Source organism: Cnephaeus nilssonii, assembly GCF_951640355.1.
Source record: "Cnephaeus nilssonii genome assembly, chromosome: 15".
Classification (NCBI taxonomy): domain Eukaryota; kingdom Metazoa; phylum Chordata; class Mammalia; order Chiroptera; family Vespertilionidae; genus Cnephaeus; species Cnephaeus nilssonii.
The window spans coordinates 69,797,541-69,821,523 of NC_137086.1; the positions used below are offsets into that span (position 1 = coordinate 69,797,541).

The 23,983-nt window shown below is 44.5% G+C and overlaps 1 protein-coding gene across 1 annotated transcript in view; it reads left to right on the forward strand.

Moving 5' to 3' along the window:
- SLC9A4 (solute carrier family 9 member A4) overlaps positions 1 to 23,983 on the forward strand; it is a gene marked incomplete at both ends in the record, with an annotated part of 76,864 nt that overhangs the window by 21,371 nt on the left and 31,510 nt on the right. Inside the window, 6 exons of the mRNA XM_079791493.1 lie at positions 1,618 to 1,835; positions 4,103 to 4,305; positions 4,923 to 5,009; positions 8,174 to 8,244; positions 9,482 to 9,643; positions 17,596 to 17,692. Of these exons, the coding sequence (XP_079647619.1) occupies positions 1,618 to 1,835; positions 4,103 to 4,305; positions 4,923 to 5,009; positions 8,174 to 8,244; positions 9,482 to 9,643; positions 17,596 to 17,692 (838 nt within the window). The remainder of the gene's footprint in view (positions 1 to 1,617; positions 1,836 to 4,102; positions 4,306 to 4,922; positions 5,010 to 8,173; positions 8,245 to 9,481; positions 9,644 to 17,595; positions 17,693 to 23,983) is intronic.

Sequence of the window (23,983 nt, forward strand, 5' to 3'; positions counted from 1 at the left end):
TATAACTAAGGACCAACTCTCGTAGCAATAAAAGAGCATTTAGGCCCACGTCCTGTGGACCAGCCTCTGGTGAAGCTGGGCGGATGATGCTAATTCTCAGAGGTGTGGCAGGATTCGGGTTTATCAGGCACACGTGAAATCTGATGCAGGTCCTTTGCCAAACACTCTTTCCAGCATTTGTGTGTGCTCTCTTCTCGTGATCGCCTGAGGAGAGCACAGCAAGTACAAGGTCACTTAAAAATAAGCAGAAAAGCTGCTGCTGACAAAATCTGGGAGACAGTACATTTTTTTTCTTTGAAAAATTCACTCTTTGAGTTAAGGGGAAGAATGCCATGTGGGACTGTCTTCTGCTATCGGGCTCTGCCTTCTGCATTTCCTTCAAACCGAATCGCAGCTCCAGGACCTTCAGGACAGAGTGAAACCAGGCTGATGGGATAATACTGGAAATCCAGGTCTCTTTTTTCTTAATGAAAAACATCGTGTAAACATTTATTCTTGTGTCGGTCTTGGAATGAGGCTTCTCAATGTGGCCCTTACACCTGGTCATGTTGTTTTCTCTCTGACATTATTCTCATACTAGTGGCCCAGTGCACGAAATTTGTGCATGGGGGGAGGGGAGGGGTTCCCTCCGCCCAGCCTGCAACCTCTCCAATTGGGAACCCCTTGGGGGATGTCCGACCGCAATCTGGGACCGCTGGCTCCTAACCACTCACCTGCCTGCCTGCCTGACCACCCCTAACTGCCATCTCCTGCTGGCCTGATCTCACCCCCAACTGCCTCTGCCTGCCTGATCACCCCTAACTTCTCTCCCTTGCCGGCCTGATCTCGCCCCCAACTGCCCTCCCCTGGAGACCTGATCACCCCTACCAGCCTCTGCCTTGGCCCCCACCACCATGGCTTTGTCTGAAAGGAAGTCGGACATCCGGAAGATGGCCGGTTGACCGGTCCAATTAGCATATTACCCTTTTATTAGTATAGATGAAGCTACTTGGGCAGCAATAGTTAATTTTATTATACAGAGATAACTACTTTAATTAAATATAACAGTGTAAAAGCTAGGAACTCCTATTTCCCACCTTAAAAACTATCAGAACTACTAAGACAAGGCAAAGTTCTCTTTACCCACACCCTTCCTAAGTGGATCTAGACCAGAAATATTTTAAATGAAAACTTTCTCATTAAATTATTGGAAGAAATGCTGCTCAGGGGGAGACACTGGAGGACCATGTTGAATGACTCTTCCTAGGGAACCGCCATGGATTTATTTGGGTTAAAAAGGCAGAGTGAGGTAGAGAGTGAGGGGATCGGCAGAGCTCTAGGAAGGGAGGGCAAGATAGAAAGAGCTGGGCTTCCAGTGTGGCATGAACTGCCTGCTATTGTGCTGTGGGAAGGCCACGGCGCCCTCCTCCTACCACATTCAAGTCCCGCAAACCCCTAGGGAAGACGAAGAGGCAGAAAGAGAATCTGTGGAAAGGCTGCAGCCAGAGAGAGGATGGAGATGTTTTCTCGGGATAAATACAGGGGTTGTGTGTCTGTGGCATCAGCAATAAGGTGAAGGTGGGTTTGTGGGGAGGGGCAAGCCCTCTGCTTCTCGCTGAGACTCGGCTCCTCCTGCAGCATCACGGCCTGTGCGGTGACAATGAAAAAGTACGTGGAAGAAAACGTGTCCCAGACGTCCTACACGACCATCAAGTACTTCATGAAGATGCTGAGCAGTGTCAGCGAGACCCTGATCTTCATCTTCATGGGCGTGTCCACCGTGGGGAAGAACCACGAGTGGAACTGGGCCTTCGTGGGCTTCACGCTGGCCTTCTGCCTGATCTGGAGAGCCATCAGTAAGGGGCTGCGGGCCCAGGAGCCCCGCCTGCTGCTTTTCAATGTTCCCTTATCCCTTCCTGAGTACAGTGTGAGGTGATGCCAACTGGTTCTACTGGTTCGGGGAGTATGGGCACCTTGTGGCCCGGAATGCTGTTTACTCCTTCACTCAGTTCAAAGTCCTTAGTGGCTGATAAGGCTCTGCCTGGAGCAAGGAGCATTATTTGTTAATTGGAGGAAGAACTTCCACATCTCACATTAAATATAGCAGCGCCTTTCTCCCTGCTCCGCACAGCTGCTGTTGCTTTGCCCTCTTGCACCTGAGTCAGATATAGACGCGAGCTGCGAGCTGAGGGCATTTACGCTTTTGTCACAGGAAAAGTGAGATGTCACAAATTGTGACCTATGTAAGGCAAGTACTGTTAAAAATGTTTTCCTAAATAACACCGATGCTTTCAGCTGAGGGGTGAGTCTGATGTACAGAAATCAAGGACCAGGAATGAATCTTTACTTATAAAAAGTGCTTGGTATTAAGTAATAAAGACAACTCTATACATGATGTAACTGGCACCACCCCTATAAAATATGCCTAACTTAAAAAGTGAGATGTTTTGACTAATGGCTGCTGATTTATTTTGTTTTATGTTTCTGGATCTAGAAAAACATTAAGCGCTGAACTACAATGTAGGTGTTGACTTTTGACTAGAAGCAATTATATTTTAAAATGATTTGGCTAATATTTAAAGCATTTTTAAATGATTTTGATCAATATTGTCAAGCCAATTACTCAAGGAAAAATTAGGAGAAATGGCTGAGAACTTATTAAGCATTAAATTAATTTAGGATAGGTTTTAGGATCTTGAAAGGAATACGAATGAAGAAATATTAAAATATTCATAAAACTTACTCTGAATATGTGTGTCTCAAGAGGGAAAAATTTAAGGAGACTTTGATAGAAATGTATAATCCCACATCAAATCCTGGCACTATTACTAAACTGCTCTTCGACTTTGGACAGATATTTAACTACTCCAAATATTCCTCCTCAACCACAAACTGTGGGTGTGGACAGCTTTGCAAGTCCCCTGTCAGTGTTCATGCTGTAGGAATGCAGCGTTAGGAAAGCTAACAGGAGAGAAGTGACATGATTGAGCTCTGGCCCAGCCAGCAATACCAACCATCTAGGGGGTTGACACTGGGGCCCCTTCAACACCACTGACCTTGGCAACCACCCAGCCGACTCCCTCCTCTGACAGTGAGGGCAGAGCCAGGGTCAGATGCCGTTCTCCCACCCCCAGCCTGGCTCATTGCAACTCATACTAGTTCACACTCATGGAGGTACATAACACATAGGCCCTGCTCTATAATTACTTATAGCTATGACATTAACTTCAACCCACTTCCCCCTTCTGCTGGAAATACGATTAGTACCTTCCTTAAGCAGATGCGACATTGAGGACATGACACAATTAAGAGCCTTGCCCGAGGTCTCATGATTCATAAGTAAGCGGAGGAGCCAGGACAAACAACAGGAAGTGAAAAAAGGGAATGTGACTGTCTTGAGCTACCAGTGTGCCTGTAATCAAAGGTTGGGTGCCATGAAGTCTGGTGATTAGAAGTCACATGACGATGCTGAGAGCTGGAGTGTTAGTGCAGGGACCTCTTGCACCAGGAACCACTGCACTGATGGCAGTAGGTCACGGGGTCACCTGCTGGAGGTGGAAAATCAATGTGGTAGAAAGTACCTCTGTTTTAAATAAGTTCTCCCGCCCTTCACCCTCCACTTACAGCAAGAACCCTCCTCTTGAATTCTTGCCAACATCCTTTCTTGTTTGCATAGAATCTCAAGAAGAACCAAACCAACCACAACAGATGTGCTCACCCTGTAGAGACCACAGTCACAGAGAAGAAGACTCCTTTTACACTGAAAATTACACACCTTCTTTGGTTACTCAGTGAGAACATGAGATGATAGAAATGTTTTATTCCCCAGACAATACTCTGGCTTTATCTTGTTTTGAAAGGCAGAGCAAAACCATGAGCATAGATTAGAAAGTCTAGGTCATGTCTCATATCAAAAAGTATAAAAATGTTATGACGTTAACTGCACACACTCAGAGGACTCTAGGAAGCTACTGATCTGGAGCACTGCTGTGCGGGACGGGTGTCACGGGTAGAAGGAATGAGGGTGCCAGCTTTGAAGGCACCGCGCACAACGTGGTTCTCTAGCATTGTACCTCCAGTCGCTCACGACCCTCTGCTCTAACACATGTCTCCCCCTTTGCAGGCGTATTTGCTCTCTTCTACATCAGTAACCGCTTCCGGACTTTCCCCTTCTCCACCAAGGACCAGTGCATCATCTTCTACAGCGGCGTTCGAGGAGCTGGGAGCTTTTCTCTTGCATTTTTGCTGCCCCTGTCTCTGTTTCCTAGGAAGAACATGTTCGTCACTGCTACTTTAGTAGTTATATATTTCACTGTATTTATTCAGGTTGGTAGATTTTATTCTTATTTGAAATAAGTAGATTCTTTCAGGATTATGCATTAAATTACTATAATACCGAAAAAGTACACTTTATTTGATTCTCAGACATGATTTTCTATCTCTATATCTTCTGTTTATTATTTTTAGAAATTAGATAATATATCCAAACTAAATTCCCAAATATTTCTAAATCATGTTTGTGGTATCCTTCAACCTCTAAAATATGTTGGTTTTTAACCAGTAAAATATTCATCAAAATATTCCTGGGTAACAGGTGAATTATAGCTACTCTATGGTGTGTTGCTAAAAATGATATTCCAATTAATACTCAATAGCACAAATTTTTATTTTAGCTCGAGCTACTTTTCAGCAAAGTAATAAGAGGTTATTTGAAGGGAGGAAACTAAACTCCTGCTTTAAAAATAGTGGCATAATGCCTATTTTTATTACATAATTTAAAAGAATTAAATAATAACTAAAGAGTGAAGCATTTAGCCAATAGAAGCTAGTAAAAAACAAAGACATAAAAATTGGGAGTTCTAGCAGCTTCATTAATAGACTTGTTCTCTATTATGACAATCTTCACTACAACAAAACCCTTTATTTTCTTACTTATGCTCTAGGGAATCACAATTGGCCCTCTGGTCAGATATCTGGATGTTAAAAAAACAAATAAAAAAGAATCCATCAATGAAGAGCTTCACATCCGTGTAAGTTAATTCTGTCATAATTAGTAAGTTAGTGAAATGCGTTCCACTTGCCGCCTCTGGGAGTAACCTAGGGCTTTGATGAAACGTGTGTGCATTCCCTAGACATAGCCTCTTTCCTCTCAGCTCCACCAAGAGTGGCGTACTAACTCCCTATCGCTGCTGTGAGAAGTCACTACAAACTCAGTGGTTTAAAAAAAAACACCGTTATTATCTTATATTTCTGGAAGTCAGAAATTCAAAATGACTCTCGATGGGCTAAAATCAAGATGTTGTAGGGCTGCATTCCTTTCTGGAGGTTTTAGGGAAGAACCTGTTTCCTTGCCTTGTCCAGCTTCTAGAAGCTGCTGGCATTCGTTGGCTTCCTGGACCCCTTCCTCTTCGTAGCTAGTGGTGGCCGGGCAGGGCTTTCTCATGCTGTGTCACTCCAATACTGACTCTGCTGCCTTCCCCTTCCATATTAAAGACTTTTATGATTATATTGGGCCATGTGGATAATTTAGGATATTCTATCTTAAAGTCGGCTTACTGGCAACCCTAAAACCATCTGCTCTTAATTCATCTTTGCATATGTAGTAATGTGCTCACAGCCTCTGGGGATTGAGACATGACATCTTTGGAGACCATTATTCTCCCTACCACAGTCTGTCCTCTGCCCTCCAAAGGTTCATGTCTATTCCACATGCAAAATACATTAGCTCTATCCCAACATCCTAAAAGTTTCAATACGTTATTTTAACTCAAAGACCAAAAATCTTATCTAAATCTTATCAGTTTAGAAGTCCCAAAGATGATCATCACAGTCATCTAAATCAGGCATGGATGGAGCCCTGGGTATAATCCATCCTGAGGCCAAATTCCTCTCCAGTTCTGAACCTGTGACACTCAAGAAGTAAGTTATCTGCTTCCAAAACACACTGGTGGGAAAGTCATAGGATAACAGCTGTAGATATTTATTTTCAAAAGGGAGGAGAAATGGAAGGAAAAAAGGAGTCACCAGTCCCAAGCATATCTCTCAGTTCACCTGGGAAAACTATTTGGTTTCAAAGCCTGAGAACAATCTTCTGTGATTCTTTGTTCTACTTTCTTGGTTTTAAACTCCACCCTCTGAGTCATACTCCTTTTTTCATCCAAGGTGGCCTGTTTGGAGCTCATTAATTTGATCAGCCTGTTTCTTGCCTGTAGAGTTTCAGGGATCTCAAAGCCTTCTTTATTTTGTCTTTCCTCTCTCCCTTTTGGTCCAAGCTGGCAGTGTTTCTGAGGAGAAAAGCAGAAGCAGTAGGAGATATATATATTAAGTCCTTTGTTACACGGAATTGGCTTGTCTACTGTGGGGACTGGCTAGGCATGTCCAAAATCTATAAATAGGTCATTAAGTTCTAAAGCTGGGAAACTGCTGTGTCACTCCAGTACTGACTCTTCTGCCTTCCTCTTCCATAGTAAAGACTTCCATGATTACACTGGGCATGAGCTACAGCTTCTGTGCTCAAGTAACAACCTCAGCTCCACTCTTCAGGCCTTGCAACTGATCAAATCAGGCCCCTCCACATTTTCTAGAGTGCTCTCCTTTACTTAAAGTAGCTGGCTCTGGACTTTAATCACATCTGCAAAATGCCTTCGCTACAATATCGAGATGGTGTTAGTAATAACTGGGGACTTGCCTAGGTAACGACACTTCAGAAAACTATCACTGTGGCTAATGTGGAGAGTTGTCCTACCTGGTCCTCTGCTCTTCCTGATGTTTGATTAGAAAGGGGTGAAGGATTCTACTACCCCCGCAAATGGCTCCGTGGTGGAGTTCATTGAAAATATCCACGTCTGACAAAGAGGAGAGTGAAGTTGAGCATGGCTTCTACCTGTTTATTTTATTGAAGTTCTATACAATCGTGAAGGAATGTCATTCTATGTGGCTCCAGGGAATAAAAATGAGAATGGGTATATGGAAGATATAGGGAAAGAGACTTCAGCTCCGTTAATAAAGAGCTCTCTGACTTGTTTCTTACATGGCACACCCAAAGCTAAATGGGGGTGTGCAAGCAATGATTGGGAACATGTGGCATAGATATTGTACAGGAGGTCGGAGGTCTGAGGGGATGATTGACTCAGGTAATTTTTAGGTTTCTTTCATCCTTGTGAATTCATGATGCTAAAGCTGGAGAAACTGCTGAAATCATTCAAAATCAGCCCTGAATTTCATGGCCAAAGTCACCTGAGGAAATAAAGCAATTAAATTTCAGAAAACCCAAAATAAAAATTTTCAAATTCATTAAAAAATATTCAATAGATGAGGATAAGGAGTATTTTAAAATAAGTAATGGTTTAACCTAATTAAAAAAATTTTGTTTCTATCTTTATCCCCTATGCTCATTATTTTGAGAAATTAGAGATTATATAGCTAAGACAATAGAAATTGGATATTTTCTTCTTATTTATTTTTCTCAAAAAAAGTTATAATTATTAATAGAATATCCATCAATTAAATATTTCAGAATTAATTTAGTATTTTAATCTATTTTGCAAAAAAAATTTAGAAGCTACTATGAACCTTAGTGATCACAAATTTAAATTATATAAAGACTAATTTATAAATGTTTAAGAGATTATCCTTTCTCCCTAAATTCCTATGAACAATTTTTATAAATCAAATGTAGTATAATTGGCTTGGATGATGAAATGTAAATACTGAGACAAAATGTCAGATAAAAGAATAGAGACATGGGTAAATTTTATTGTTATATGTTTTTATAATAAATATTTGTAGTATTATATTTTAGAAACTGCATAAATTGGATATTATTATCTTTTCTTTTGCAATGAAATTAGAAGTAACAATTATTTACTAGGCTTTATATCCATGTGATTTCAATAATGAGATATTTCCTAGATCACCCTAGAAAAATATGATTCAAAGGAAATGGCAGGTAACCTGTTTTCATTGCAAGTTTGTGCATTATTAATGAACTTTTTTCAACAGTCTTTCAAACACGAAATGAAGTTAAATCACTATGAAAAGAATGACACGTTTCACTGGCATGAACAGAGTGAGAGAAGAGGCTAAGCTCCGAGAAATTAAGGCCTCCTTTGTGCCCGGGTGCACCAGTGTTCCCTGTGTGTCTTGTAGCGTTAACCTTTCACCAACAATCATTTTCTTGCATTTGGTTTGGCAGCTGATGGATCACTTGAAGGCGGGAATTGAAGATGTGTGTGGGCAATGGAGCCACTACCAAGTGCGAGACAAGTAAGGAGACAGGGTTTCACTCTCTAGAAAGGATGTTGATGGCATGGGAACCTCCAAAGGCTACACTGAAGCTGAGCATAAAGCTAGAGGAATCTAGAGGAAGGGACCAGAAAGACTAAGGGTCTGGGAGCCAGGCCGTACAAGAAGCAGGGGAAGTAGACTGACTCTCAGACGTCCAGGTCCGGAGTGTAGGGCGGTAACAATGTCATGGAGCAATGTTTAGAATTAAATAATAGATTCTGTGTAAGATGTCTCAAATGCATTTCAGCACCCATTTTGGAATTTAGTCTCGGGTTTAAGAGTGAAATTGGGGCTAGAGGTAAAGGTTGTGAGTTGCCAGAGTGTTTGGTCACCAAAGCCATGGGCGTGGGTGAGGTCACCACAGAGGATGAGGAGGGGGAGCTGGCTGAGGACAGGACTCAGAGCCTCTGAGAAAGCAAAGGGTGGAGGAGACTCCGTGGAAGGGAAGCTGGTGTCCAGGAGGAGGCGGAGGGCACGGTGGAAAGGCCCAGTGCGCGCGGAGCCACGTGGCAAGTGGCAAGGGGAATGGCAGCAGGTAGAGCAGGCAGACCAGTTACTTCTGGAGTATAAAGTGATTGGAAGCGCCCAGCATTCCTACTCCAAACAATGGCCGGCTCCGAACATCAGCGCACACGCAGGTCAGTCTGATGAGCCTGCCAGAGGTCCATATGACCGCCAGCCGCCAAGAGCGACTAGAGCAGGTTCTCCGTCATGCGAGGTGTGTGTGGGCTTTCCCCTCCCCGCCCTCTCAGTTGGCAGGATTGAAAGTGACCTTCAGCACAATGGGCAGAAGGACTACAACCACAAGGCCATTGAAACTGACCAGGTTTGGGGTGGAGAGTCCAGGATTGCTGTAGGACAGCTGCCGCTGCTGCGAGCTATTAGAGTGAAACACTTGCTCAAAAGCCCAACCCCTCATTTCTTCTCTTACAACCGGAGCTGAGCGAGGTGGCCCGCCGCTCCCCACTTATGCACACTTTTTGTCCTGATTGCTGGTCCCTTCCTTTTGTTTCATCGATTCTTCCTTTATTTTAAAAAATGCATTAATTCTATGATTATAAATTTTTTAAAACATGTGTTCAGCGGCTATGAATTCCAGGCTCTGTCCTGGAGTTTCTCAGACTAAAGTTAAGTAGTAATTTGTTTAAGAAAAATGCATAGTTACATAACATGCACAGAAAATAAACATTTCCAAAACGTTGGTTTTCATTTTTAGGTTTAAGAAGTTTGATCATAAATATTTACGGAAAATCCTAATCAGAGAGAACCTGCCGAGATCCAGCATCGTTTCCTTGTACAAGAAGCTGGAAGTGAAGCAAGCTCTGGAGATGGCAGAGACCGGGGCTTTAAGCGCCTCAGCCTTCGCCAGGCCCCATCCGTAAGTGCTAGCTGCGCTCTAATCTAGATTAGTTTTCCAGATGTAAAATGTTTTTCAATTACAGTTTACTTTAAATATTATGGGTATTAGTTTCAGGTGTACAGCATAGTGGTTAGACGATCATATACTTTACAAAGTGGCCCCTGATATTTCAAGTACCCACCTGACACCATGCATAGATATTATAATACTAGAGGCCCGGTGGATGAAATTCGGGCGCTTGCAGGGCGGGGGGGATCCCTCAGCCTGGCCTGCACCCTCTTACAGTCCAGGAGCCCTGGGGGGATGTCTGACTGACAGCTTAGTGGGCCTAAGCCATCAGTCAAACATCCTTAGCATTGCCATGGAGGCGGGAGAGGCTCCCACCACTGCCGCTGTGCTCGCCAGCCATGAGCCCAGCTTCTGGCTGAGCAGCTCTCCCCCTGTGGAGCACACTGACCACCAGGGGGCAGCTACTGCGTTGAGTGTCTGCCTCCTGGTAGTCAGCACGCATCATAGTGACTGGTCATTCCACCATTCAGTCATTTGCATATTAGTCTTTTATTATATAGGATATGCTGTAGATGAGGCCTCTAGAACCATAAGAAATGCAAAAAGTTCACTGTTAACTCATTTTCAAATTGCCCCCATTTAAAATCAAATTGCCTCCTTGTGGGGCGTGTGCTGCTCCTTGGGAACCACTGGGCTTGACACTCTTCCTCTCCAAGCTTCATTTCTGAGTACACACGCATATACCATGGGAACTGTAATCTCTTCTCCGCCTACCTCACTGGGTTGTCATGAGGAGGTTCTGACCTAATAAACCTAGAAATGTTTCATCAAGTAAATGATGTCTAAACGGGAAGGGATTGTTATTTTTAAGCCCACGGTTACCCTCGCAGGTAGCAGGTGCTGATTAGGGGAGGAGGGCATGATTGTCTCCTGGGACTGTAGCTATGGAAGCTTTGCACAGGGTTCTGCAGGCCTCGGAGGGGTGGGCTCTGGCCAGCAGCCCTGTAGTGGTGGTCGTTCCTGGAGGCGCTGGCAGGGGGCAGGGCATTAGGGGGTGTTAGAGGGTGGCGAGGCTGAAGGGGAGGTAACTGTCAAACCTTCCCGCTTGGCGCAATTCTTTAAATTGTACTTGGCACAATTCTTTAAATTGTGGCTGTTTTATAGCTGTACCTACTCAGTGTGGGGCTCCAATCTCCTAGAGCGGGGTGGGGGCCAGGCCAAGGCAGAGACAGGTGGGCTAGGAGGGCAGGTTTAGCCGTGCCCCCAGCGAGGTTCAGCGTGCTTCCGCTGCTGCTGTCGGGGGGAAGGGTCTGACCCTGGGGGGCCACTCAGTCCTGCCTCCACCCAGGTCTGGAGTTGTAGGGAGGAGAGATGTGCCCAGCCCCACTGGAGGGGGCCGGCAGCGGCAGACCACAGGCCCAGGTGCCTCGGGGTGCTGAGGAGTGGTCGCTGGTGTGCTATTGTTGTGGCAGGGGTGGTGGGGGAAGAGATTGGGAGTTGGAGGTGTGGGCTGCAGCTACCCCCAAGGCTGGGTCTTCTCCCTGTCCGGTCAGCCTCCCCATCCCCCTAGGGGTGCGGGGGCTGAGGTAGGGTGTCTGTGCAGGGAGATTGGAAGAGCTTCCCATGGTCGCTTCCTCTTCCTTCTTTGCAGTCCGGGCTCCTGTCAGGCACTCTCCTCAGACCCCCGGTTACTTGGCTCCAGCCACCCGCCCCCTGCTGCAGGTGCATCCTCCTGCTGGTCTGTCAATATGTAAATTGGTTGTTACTGTGACACCATTAGGACCAATTAGCATATTACCTCTTTATATAGAGAGATTGTTGGCTATATTCCCTGTGCTGTACTTTACATCCCTGTGACTATTCTGTTACTACTAATTTGTACTTTTTAATCCTTTACCTTTTTCACCAGCACCCCAGCCCCCTCCCCTCTGGCAACACTGATGTAGACGTTCAAGGTCAGGACTCCCAGGGGCACTGACTTGTTGCTTTAATGATGGGTAATCCTGGGCGTGAAAAGGTACACATATGAGGGAGGAATTGTGAAAAATAGACCATCTTGATATTTTATAGCTTGGCCATGACCAACCTGTTTCATCTAATTCCTGAAACTACTTTCCAGCAAAGGTTGCCTTCTTTGGAAGGGAGGGGCACGTGAATATTTAGAATTCTAGCATATTTTACAAGACTTTCTCTTTCTCTTTCTAATTAGAAGTCTCTACCCTCTGACCCCTATTCACCTGATTCTGCTAATCCTGCCATTGCATTCCTCCCACGAGTCATTTTCCTTCCTCTCTTGTATGAAGTCAGCATTCTGAGGCACTAACTTGGATTTAGGGATGAGTGGGGCTAGCAAGAGGCATGATGGTTGGGAGATTATTTTAAAAGAAAGCTGTTTGTCATTGTGTCTAAGGCAAAAAAAAAAAAAAATCCGTGTGAGATTGTGAGATTTTCCTTGAGTCTGTGTGAGACTAGCTTGGAACAGGATTGGGAGGGGACAGGCTTTCTGTGGACCAGGGCCTTAGGGAGTTGGTGGAGAGGCAGTGTGTGTGGAGGGCAGACCTACAGAAGGCCAGTATTATAAGACGATTCCCTTGGAGGCGTGGTGCTTCTATTGGAGCATCAGGAAACCAATTATCCTAAGAGCTGGCTCAATATATTTTTTAATACATTTTTTATTGATTTCAGAGAGGAAGGGAGAGGGGGAGAGAGATAGAAACATCAGTGATGAGAAAGAATCATTGATCAGCTGCCTCCTGCACACCCCACCCTGGGGATCGAGCCTGCAACCCAGGTATGTGCCCTACAATCTCCTGGTTCATAGGTTGACGCTCAACCACTGAGCCACGCCAACTGGGTTCAATATTTTTTAAAGCTGTTTTAACTCTCTAACGTTTAACAAGAGCCCCTTCAATATCACAAGAATGAATTCACCACCACCCTCCGATGCCCAGTTTTCTTCTAAGAAATGCCTTCTGGTTTGAGCAAATTAATCAGAACGTCTACTTAGAGTGCGGAACACCAGCCCCTCCACCTGATCTACTCAGTTGGTAAGGACACTGGATCATGAGCTTTACTAATGTCCTCACGTTGAGAGAAGAGCTAAGAATAGATGTTAAGATTGTCACCACGTCCGAGTGTTATTTCTCACCCCTAGTGAGTGGGCAGCACCTCGCCTCCTTCCATGGCCTTGCGTGAGCCCCGGGTCAGCAGGAAGCCGCCTGCCCATTTGTCAGTGGGACTGTTTTGAGGCTGATTAGTTTTTTGTGTCAGTGCTGCCCATTGCATGGCTTCGAGAAAACTCGGGAAGCTAATAGAGGAAGTGCTAGCAAGTGTGTGCATTGGCGGCCGTGCTGAGCCATGTGAGAGCCTGAAGCAGAAAGAACATTCAGTACTAGCGATCCTGTCCTTATTTAAGAGGTTGATACTTGATTCATCATGGATTCTTTGCATTGACCTTTATTTCCTAACGAACTGCATTCAAATCCCATCAGCTTGATTGCTGAGCTTCGGTGTGGAGGCAGGTGAAGGGAGGGGCACCCTCTTACCAGAGGCAAGTGCCTCCTGGGCCTTACTTTGGGCCCAACCCTGTTCCTCAGGCACCTGTTATGTGAAAGCAGACGCAGTCCTGCCCTCATGGAGCTGTGTCATGACATTCATACAGAAGGTTATATTAATAAAGTCAAAGGTCACACACTGATAATCCTAAAGCCTGGGAGCTATGTGAGTATAGAGGTACAACTCACCTGGGTCCCAGCTCTGACCTGCTCACTGGAGGGAGGATGGGCGCTAACTCGGTGCACAGCAGGAGGGCTGGACAGGCTCTGGCAGGTTAGGCCTGGGACTTCCTCATGTGGTTTGCTTACTAGTTAGGTGAGCACTTGGCCTAGGAATGCTTATCTCAGCGACAATCAGTCCACCCTGAGCTAAAGCTTAACCTGAATCTCTGTATTACATGGCACTGGCATAAACAGTTGCCCCCACTTCTGGCCTGAAGGAATTCTAAGCCACCTTTATTGGGGGGAGGAGGGGTGGGGGGGGGAGGTCAGGGGGAGCTTCTGTTAAGGTTTTTATTTTTTCCAGACAGGTTTAAAACCTTGACTCAAGATTGATAAGAAAGCCTTCTAGGTGAGAGACAAATGTTTCCATCTATTGCCCAAATGGTGGAGAGGCTTTTTAAACTCATATTTCATTCAAGTTTAGTAGTTAAGTTGCATTTATTTGATCTCATCGGAAATATGTCGGACACCATGCAAAAAGGAATTCCGCTCCTAAGATCAAAGCAGCTAATTTCTTAATAAACAAACCTTCATACAATAATAGGAAAAAGACGTGTGCATTCAGCTCACTTTTTATTATTCTGTATAAAATGAAAACAGCAAAATGCACATGTATTTTTTTAGAAGTTAAGTGATTGTTCCTCAAGAGGCTTAGATTTGCGAACTGGGGCTTCGGGGCACCTCCCCGAAGCTGTCCACAGCACGCTGCACTCTGCTGGTTCCGGGACTTTCTCCGGTTTTACGTGAACCTCAGAACAGCCCCATGGAATAGGTAGAGTATGTCCTTGAATTATTATTTTAATGGGAGGCATCTCATTTTACCAGCAAGTAGTAAGCTCTTAGAAATACCAGAGAATAGAGGTTCAAATTGATTAAAACTGTGGAAGCTTTAAAAAATATTTGCTTAATATTTTAGAGCTATTGAAATATTTATAAATTTATAGGCATAGCAAACTACAACTCTACAACTTAAAAATGTTATATTTTAAAATTTCCAAATAATTTTAATGTCACTTATAAAAGGTATAAAATTATTGTAGTTTAAATGTTTTTTATTTGATCACATGTTGACAGGCATAAGTTTAGCTTTATGCATTCTTATGCCAGAGACTCTGGAATGAAGACCCAATGCCATTTTCATTCTATAATGGAGCCTTGTTGAGGGAGTCAGGCCTGCTCCCTCACTCTTCACTCCTCCTAAATGCTGGCCAGTGTGGGGACCTTCCTAAAGGCCATCCCAATGGTGTAATGGGAGAGGCAGACATGGGCAGCCCACTCACAGGAGGCTGTTGGGCACATCTTTCACTCAGTGAGCATGGCCTTCAGTATCTTAACATATTTCCCAGGGATTTCGTGTATAAAGCTATTAAGAGGATGGATTCTTCTACATGAACCAGGGTATAACATTTTATTTTGGGGAATTAATATTATGGCATGAATATAACATCTACCAGATTTTATGTCTATATTACTTAGAATTGAAGCCTCTTTTTACATTATTCTGGCATTTTAAAAAGTTAGGAGAAATGTCAACGTTTTATTTGAATACATTTAGATTCATACTTTCCCATTCAATTTTTGTTTGTTTGTTAATCCTCACCCAAGGATATGTTTTATTTTTAGAGAGAGCGGAAGGGAAGAGAGAGAGAAACATTGATGTGAGAGAGAGAGAGACACGTGGATTGGTCGCCTCCCGCACACGCCCTGACCAGGGCCGGGACCAAGCCTGCAACCAAGGTACATGGCCTTGACAAGAATCAAATCCGAGACCCTTCAGTCCACAGGCCAATGCTCTATCCACCTAGCAAAACCAGCCAGGGCCCATTTGGTTTTAATAGCCATGAAATTTCCATAGAACTTTTATTTAAGGTGACAGAGCTTTCTTTTATGGATAATGAATGAAGGTTCAAATGACAAAGATCTTTCAGTTCACAATTTTTCTTTTTTTGACCAAGAAATTATTAACATTTCATTTCTCTAAGGATTGTATCTCTCCTGTGCTCGTGATGTTAGTATTTCAGGGGTGATTCTGCTAACCGAGTGGCTTGTGGGAAACTCCCAGTGTCACCTGCCCCTGTTAGAGCTCATCTGCACAGCTTTGCGGCTGCAGCTTCTTGTGGATGAGTGAGAGGAGTGAGAGAGGACGCCCTGAGGGCCTGTGCCACACATCCAGCAGCAGCCTGTATGCACTTTTAATTACGCTTGGCCCTTCCTAACGTGGTCAGTTGTAAACCAAGGAGTGTGCCAAGTTAGATCCACTGCTATCTGACAGTTTAACTTTAACGTTTCCTTTACCAATGGTGTTTTCCATTTGGTTGTTTTATGATGCATACAGAAAATGGAATTGTTTGATTAGCTGTTTTTTCTGCTTAGCAATAGATTACTTCCACCATAATACAGGCATGTGTTCAGATTGTTGGAACGTGTGGGTGTATCTAAATCAGAATAAATTTTATTTGAAGGACATTTAAACAGTTAAGTTGAAATGTCTTTATGATAATGTTCAGTTCACCAAGGGTGGTAACTGCATATCAATAGTGTTGACAGTTGTAGTGCTAAGCTATGGAGACTCTGGTTCAGTGATTCTGTAGAAAGAGCATTAGTTAGTGTGCAGACAGCATTGCTAAGCCCACCCTGGCATACTGTGATGGCCAGTAGTCACATCTTTAACACTCTTACCAATTGAAAATTACTTACAGGACATCCTTGCTATTTATGGCTATACTAGAGGCCTGGTGCACGGATTCGTGTACCGGTGGGGTCCCTCAGCCTGGCCTGAGCCCTCTCACAATCCGGGACCCCATGGGGGATGTCAGACTGACAGTTTAGGCCCAGTCCCTACAGGCCAGGCTGAGGAACCCCACCAGTGTAAGAATCCATGCACTGGGCCTCTAGCATGCATATAAGATCTTTGGTTAATCTTTTCCCACCCTCCCCCCTCTCCCCTTCCCTCTGAGATTCATCAGTCTGTTCCATGTTTCCATGCCTGTGCATTGAGTGTCTGCCCCTTGGTGGTCAGTATGCATCATAGCTACCGGTCAAACGGTCGCTTAGGCTTTTATATAGATAGATAGCTACCAATGCTTGGGAAAATTGTTTAAAAGTGGCCTGTTTGGAAACTAGTAACTACTCATCTCTGTGATCAATTACCCTAAGACTTGCTTTGCAAGCAGCTGTTAGCACATTCAGAAGAGCTGCAGCCAGAGAGGGAAAAAAGAAGTCAAAACTTTGTAAGGGTTTATACCAAGTGTTAAGGTAATAGTATTAAAACAGGAAGAAATTGTAATAAAAGATGGGTTTAATTTCCTTAGTGCTCTCTTTTTCGTTCTTATGTTCTGTAGTGAACATACATTACTCGTGCAATAGTAATAGAAATTACCTCCCCTAAATTCAAATGACTGAAATCAGATACATTTCTCAATGTGATGCCATGACTTGGAAATCCTCAGAGGACAATTGTGCATTGAGGCTGACCTGAGCATGACTTGGTTTTTGAGCCCTCTCCGGGGGGTGCTGGGGGAACTCAGGATGAAGGAAACTGTGGGGAGCTGGTCTGTGTGGAGGCAGTGAGCAGTCAACTGTTTCTAGAATCTCACTGAGTCCCAGTGTCTCAGAACTGGGCTGGCTTTTTCATGATGAAAACGTCCCAATTCTCCTTGTAAAATATGATACTAGTTTCTTACAAGGTCCTTTAACTGGAGATAAAATTCCTAAAGGAGCATTCCCTCGGTAGAGGGACTTAGCTCAGTGCTGCTGAAAGGTGGCGTGTGGAGAGCGCTGCCAGGAGCGTGGCTCACGCCCACGACAAGCACAAGGCAGGTCAAGAACAGCCTTGACTGGGGAGTCTTATTGCTGTTGAATCGAACAGTAAAATATTTGGTTTGCATTTTATAGTATTTTTACATTTTTTATTTTCCAATAATTGACTTTGTATTTTACAAACATGTTTGATCATAGCAGATACGAAGGGAATAAAATGAATTGTATTTTCAACATAAAAGCTAAAAGGCATAGAAACTATATTTTCAAAGTGTGAGTCAAGACATGCAATGCCCTCTCTCTCACGGCTTGGGCAGCAGCGGAGGGCTGATGAGAAGCTTCTGGAGCTCCCACGAGCCCATGATACTTTCAGGCTCCCTTGCCAAGGTGGGGAAATAATGCCTGCCTTTCTCCAATGGCTCCCAGGGCCCAGCGGACACAGGGAACCAAGAGGCTTTCCCCTGAAGACGTGGCGTCCATGAGGGACCTTCTGACACGCAACATGTACCAAGTTCGGCAGAGGGTGAGTAGGGCCACCCGGCTGCTCCTGCTGGCGTCCGGGAGCCGTCCTCTGGCCGCCCTGCCAGGCCATCCACTCTAAGCAGCCTCTCTGCTGGACCATTGACCCCTGCTTGTTGTGGAGAACAGAGCGCTAATTGTTAAGTTTCTGCTGCAGAGTTGGATCTGTGGCAGGAGAAGAAATGAAAAGCCAGTGGCTGGCCGCAGGAGTCAGGCCCCTCCCACCTGAGGGCAAGTGTGGGGCCCGGGGGCCGCCACAGACAGAACTGCCTGAGTTGGCCGCCTCCAGCTGAGCGACTGTAAGGGAGCTCAGGAGGCTGAGAGGGTTTGGCAAGAAAGCTGGAAGCCTCGACCTTGAAACGGAGCTGTGTTGGGTGTGTGACTTCCCAGTTTGGGAAAAGGGTGTGGAGTCCCCCGCACTTGGGAACGGTCCCCGGTGCACAGGAAGGCCAGTTCTGAGTCAGGGGGTGGGCTCTCCGAGACTCTGACTTGGTCCAAGGACCGGCAAACCTGCGTCCTCTCATAGGGATTTCAGTTTGAGGTTTCAATTGAACTTCCCAAGTCTGAGGATGATTATAAGCGAGTTGTTCACGAGGGCCTTGGTTTTTGTGACTATGTCAACAGTTAGTCTTGATGGGACCGAAAAACCCGTCTAGTAGAAAATAGGGAGTTGTTGACCCGACTGTGGAAGGTCACAAAACAAACACATGAGCCCGGCCCTCTGCCTGCTGCCCACGCTCCTCCCACGTGGGCTCTGTGTTCACAGGGCGCGGGCCTGAGGGCTTCTGGCTGCCTGTGGGGGCAGTGGTTGCGGGCACTGTGTCCTGGTGGTCTCTGCACCTGCTGGAGGAACACAGCTGAGCAGCCCCCTAGCTCGCTCAGGGCACATGCGGCAGCTCCCACTCCTTCCAAGTGAAACTGTTTCCGTCCGAGTATCACATTCTGCCTTCGCTCAATAGTTAAGAAAGTGCCGGTTTAAAGAACATGGGCTACCTTGTGCTCAGCCTTTCCCCAGGTTGATGAAGGTTGAATTTAGGGAAAGCTCCGGAAATAGAGACAGAGACCCTGGGTCTCCAGCCCAGTCTAAACGGAGGCTAGCTGCCAATCTCCCTTTGTTTCCGTGTGCGGTTACCCAGGGAGCCTCCTGCCTGTCCAGTGTCCTCTAGGCATCTCCCTCTAAGCTGTGGCTTCTTGTTGTCCCCAAATAAGCAGCTAGGCGTGGAAAGTCACACGGGGAGACCACAAATAATAACCACAGGACGTTCCAAGCCTCCAAGGGGGCTTTTGCCTCCACTTTTTCTACTTTGAGAGAGTGCAACTTCCTGTCCTTCCTAGGTCATGTGACTCCTCACCTCCTCCACGGTCCTCTTGCTCTCTTGGAGGAAATAGAGCTCTAAAGATGCCACCAGAACAGCCATTTGACTGCTTTGTTCCTAGTGGGCAATCTACAGTTTTGAGGATTGTCACAAAAGGTGACATCTGTAGCCCTCTAGCCTGGGCGATAGGTCACCAGGCCCCTCACAGGTGCTGGGACATTGCTCACAGTCCCCTTCTTGGAAGAGGCCACCTTGGCAGTCAGGAGTCACGTCTGGGCAGGGCCGGATGAGCACAGGGCTGGACTCTGGAGGATCCTAGTTCGTGAATCTGAAACAGCAGGCCCTGCGAGGTCTGTTCTCCCTGGGAGCGCTCTGGCTACTCCCGTTCGAAGCTATACGCTCAGCACATCTAGTGCAAGGTCTTCGCTGGTAGGGAGCTGAAGAACTCACCCCTGGAGATTCTCAGTGGGACAACCGCAGCAGAAGGGCTTCGAATGAAGTGGGGATGGACACTGAGAAACATCCCACATTACACGGGGAAAGACCCGCCTTCACCCAGACCCAGAATAGTCAGAGACTGACGGGCAGTCCCTGGGCTGGCCTAAGTGATCAGGTCACACTCAGAATTTCAATACGCTTTATTTTTCTTTTCTATTAAATTTATTGGGGTGACATTGGTTAATATGATCCTACCAGAGGCCTGGTGAATGAAATTTGTGCACAGGGGGGTGGTGTCCCTCAGCCCAGCCTGCACCCTCTCCAATCTGGGACTCCTCAAGGGATGTCCGACTGCCTGTTTAGGACATCCCTCTCACAATCCAGGACTGCTGGCTCCCAACCGCTCACCTGCCTGCCTGCCTGCCTGATTGCCCCTAACCACTCTGCTTTCCAGCCTGATCACCTGCTAACCACTCCCCTGCTGGCCCAATCACCCCCAACTGGCCTCCCCTGCTGGCCCGGTCACCCCTAACTGCCCTTCCCTGCCATCCTGGTCGCCCCTAACTGTCCTCCCCTGCAGGCCTGGTCCCCCCCAACTGCCCTCCCCTGCAGGCCTGGTCCCCCCAACTGCCCTGCCCTGCAGACCTGGTCCCCCCCAACTGCCCTGATAGCCCCCAACTGCCCTCCCTTGCAGGCCTGGTCCCTCCCAACTGCCCTGCCCTGCTGGCCATCTTGTGTCCACATGGGGGCGGCCATCTTTGACCATCTTGTGTGTTGGAGTGATGGTCAATTTTCATATTACCTCTTTATTATATAGGATAGGTTTCAGGTGTGGGTTTCTATGTTACAAGATATGTATGTGCTCACCACCCAAAGTCAAATCTCCCATCACCTTATTTATTTATTTATTTATTTATTTATTTATTTATTTTTATTGTTTAAAGTATTACATGAGTCTCCTTTTTCCCCATTGACCCCCCACACACACCCAAGGGCAAGCCCCCACGACCCCACTGTCTATGCTAATATTCATACATACAAGTCCTTTGGTTGATCCCTAACACTCCCCTTCCCCTGCCCCTTGTCTCTGGAACTATTTTTGTTCATCAGTTTATGTTGATCATTATATCCCACATATGAGTGAGATCATGTGATATTTATCTTTCTCCGACTGGCTTATTTTGCTTAGCATAATGCTCTCCAGTTCCATCCATGTTGTTGCAAATGGTAAGAATTCCTTCTTTTTTACAGCAGTGTAGTATTCCATTGTGTAGATGTACCATCGTTTTTTTAATCCACTCATCTGCTGATGGGCACTTAAGCTGTTTCCAAATCTTAGCTATGGTAAATTGTGCTGCTATGAACATAGGGGTGCATATGTCCTTTATGATTGGTGTTTCTGGTTTCTTGGGATATATTCCTAGAAGTGGGATTACTGATTCAAATGGGTGTTCCATTTTTAACTTTTTAAGGAAACGCCATACTGTTCTCCACAGTGGCTGCACCAGTCTGCATTCCCATCAGCAGTGAAGGAGGGTTCCTTTTTCTCCGTATCCTCTCCAGCACGTGTCATTTGTCGATTTGTTGATGATAGCCATTCTGACAGGTGTGAGATGGTACTGCATTGTTGTTTTGATTTGCATCTCTTGAGTGATTAGTGACTTTGAGCATGTTTTCATATGTCTCTCAGCCTTCTGTATGTCCTCTTCCGAAAAGTGTCTATTTAGATCCTTTGCCCATTTTCTGATTGTTTATCTTCCTTTTGTTAAGTTGTATGAGTTCCCTATAAATTTTGGAGATTAAACCCTTACCGAAGATAACATTGGCAAATATGTTCTCCCATGCAGTGGGCTTCCTTGTTGTTTTGTTGATGGTTTCTTTTGCTGTGCAGCTTTTTATTTTGCTGTAGTCCCATTTGTTCATTTTTTCCTTAGTTTCCATTGCCCTAGGAGCTGTATCGTAAATATATTTTAATGATGTTGATTCTACTAATCCATGAACACAGTATGTTCTTCCATTTGTTTACATCTTCCTCTATCTGTTTTTTAAATGTCCTGTAGTTTTCTGAGCACAGGTCTTTTACCTCCCTCTTTCATTAAGTTTATTCCTAGGTATCTTAATTTTGTGTGTGTGTGTGTGTGTGTGTGCAATGGTAAATGGGATTGTTTTTATAGTTTCTCTTTCTGTAAGTTCATTACTGGTGTATAAAAAGCCATAAATTTCTGGATGTTAATTTTGTATCCTGCTACATCGCCGAATTCATTTATTAAATCTAGTAGTTCTTTGATGGAGTCTTTTGGGTTTTCTATGTATAGTATCATGTCATCTGTGAATAAGGACAGTTTAACTTCTTCTTTTCCAATTTGGAAGCCTTTTATTTCTTCTTCTTGTCTGATTGCTATTGCTACACTTCCAGTACTATATCGAACAGTGAAAGTGGGCATCCCTGTCTTGTTCCTATCCTTAGGGGAAATGGATTTAGTTTTTGCCCATTGAGTATGACTTTGGCTGGAGGTTTTGAATATAAGGCTTTTATTATGTTGAGTTATGATCCCTCTATTCCCACCTTGCTGAGAGTTTTTATCAGGAAAGGGTATTGGATTTTTTTTCAAATGCTTTTTCTGGATCGATTGATCTGATTATGTGATTTTTGTCTCTCAGTATGTTTATGTGATGTATCACATTTATTGATTTGCAGATATTGTACCATCTTTGCATCCCCGGAATAAATCCCACTTGATCATGGTGAATGATCTTTCTAATGTAATATTGGATCCGATTGGCTAGAATTTTGTTGAGGATTTATGTTTCTTTGCTGACTTTTTGTTTAGAGGATTTATCCAGTGATGTCAATGGGGTATTAAAGTCCCCTACTATGACTGTATTGCTGTTGATCTCTCCCTTGATATCTTCCAGAAGTTGTTTTATGTATTTGGGTGCTCCTGTATTGGGTGCTTGTATGTTTGCCAGAGTTATATCCTCTTGCTGAATTGCTCCCTTTAGCTTTATGAAGTGGCCATCCTTATCTCTTGTTATGGCCTTCACTTTGAGGTCTAATTTGTCAGATATAAGTATTGCTACCCCAGATATATTTTTTTTTTCATTTCCATTCGCCTGAAAATTTTTTTCCATCCCTCCACTATCAGTCTGTGTGAGTCGCTTGTCCCAAGGTGGGTCTCTTGTAGACAGCAGATATATGGGTCATCTTTTCTTATCCATTCAGCTACCTTATGTCTTTTGATTGGAGCATTTAATCCATTTACATTTAAGTTTATATTGATAGATACTTGTTTGTCGCCATTTTTATTCTTTATACCTGTGTTCCTTCTTCCCTTCCTATTTCTTCTTTTTACAGCAGACCCTTTAGCATTTCTTGCATTGTTAGTTTGGTGGTAATAAACTCCCTTAACCCTTTTTTGTCTGTGAAGCTCTTGATTTCACCTTCAATTTTGAATGATAGCCTTGCTGGGTATAGTATTTTTGGATTCAGTCCCTTGCTTTGCATCACTTTGTATATTTCATTCCATTCCCTTATGGCCTGATGTGTTTCTGTTGAGAAATCAGTTCATAGTGTAATGGGAGATACCTTGTAGGTAACTTTCTGTCTATCTCTGGCAGCCTTTAAGATTCTTACTTTGTCATTGGTGTTTGCCAGTTTAATTATGATGTGTCTTGGTGTCAGTATTTTAGGGTTCATCTTGTTTGGGATTCTGTGAGCTTTTTGGACTTGTGTGAGTTTTTTCTCCTCAACATCAGGAAAGTTTTCTGTCATTATTTCTTTAAACAGGTTTTCTATTCCTTGCTCAGTTTTCTTTTCTTCTGACACCCCTATAATGCAGATGTTGTTTCATTTTGTGTTGTCCCAAAACTCCCTTAGGCTCTCCTGTTTCTTTAAGTTTTTCCAGTTGCTGCTCTGGTTGGGTGTTTTTTTCCTCCCTATTCTTCTAGCTCACTGATGTGGTCCTCAGCTTCTTCTAGTCTACTGTTGATGCTTTTTATTGAGTTCTTTATTGCAGTGATGTCATTCTTCATTTCTTCTTGGTTCTCCTTCATTTCCTCTTGGTTCTTACACATGTTGTTGAATTTGTCTTCCATCCTTTTCAGCATCCTTATGATCATTGCTCTGAATTCTTTGACAAAGTGCTTGCCTCAATTTCATTTATTCCTTTCCCAGTGATTCCTCCTTTTCTTTCATATGGGGACTTTTTCTTTGTCTCCCCATTTTTGCTCCTCTCAAGGTGTCTGGTTATGTGGCTCACTCTCTACTGCATTGACCAAAAGGTACAAAATACAACTGGACAAGACACAACACAGAGGGAACAAAACACAAATGTATTCATGATACCAATAACCCCAAATAAAGGTGACCCCCAGAGAAAAGATAATTAGGGGAGAGAAAGAGCACCAAAATGATATTGATAAAAGGAAAAGAGATAAGAGAGAAAAGAAAAAGAAGAGGAGAAATATATACATATATGGGGAGATAACTCCACAAAACCAACAACTTAACACCCAGAAAAAAAGGAAGGACGCTGAATATG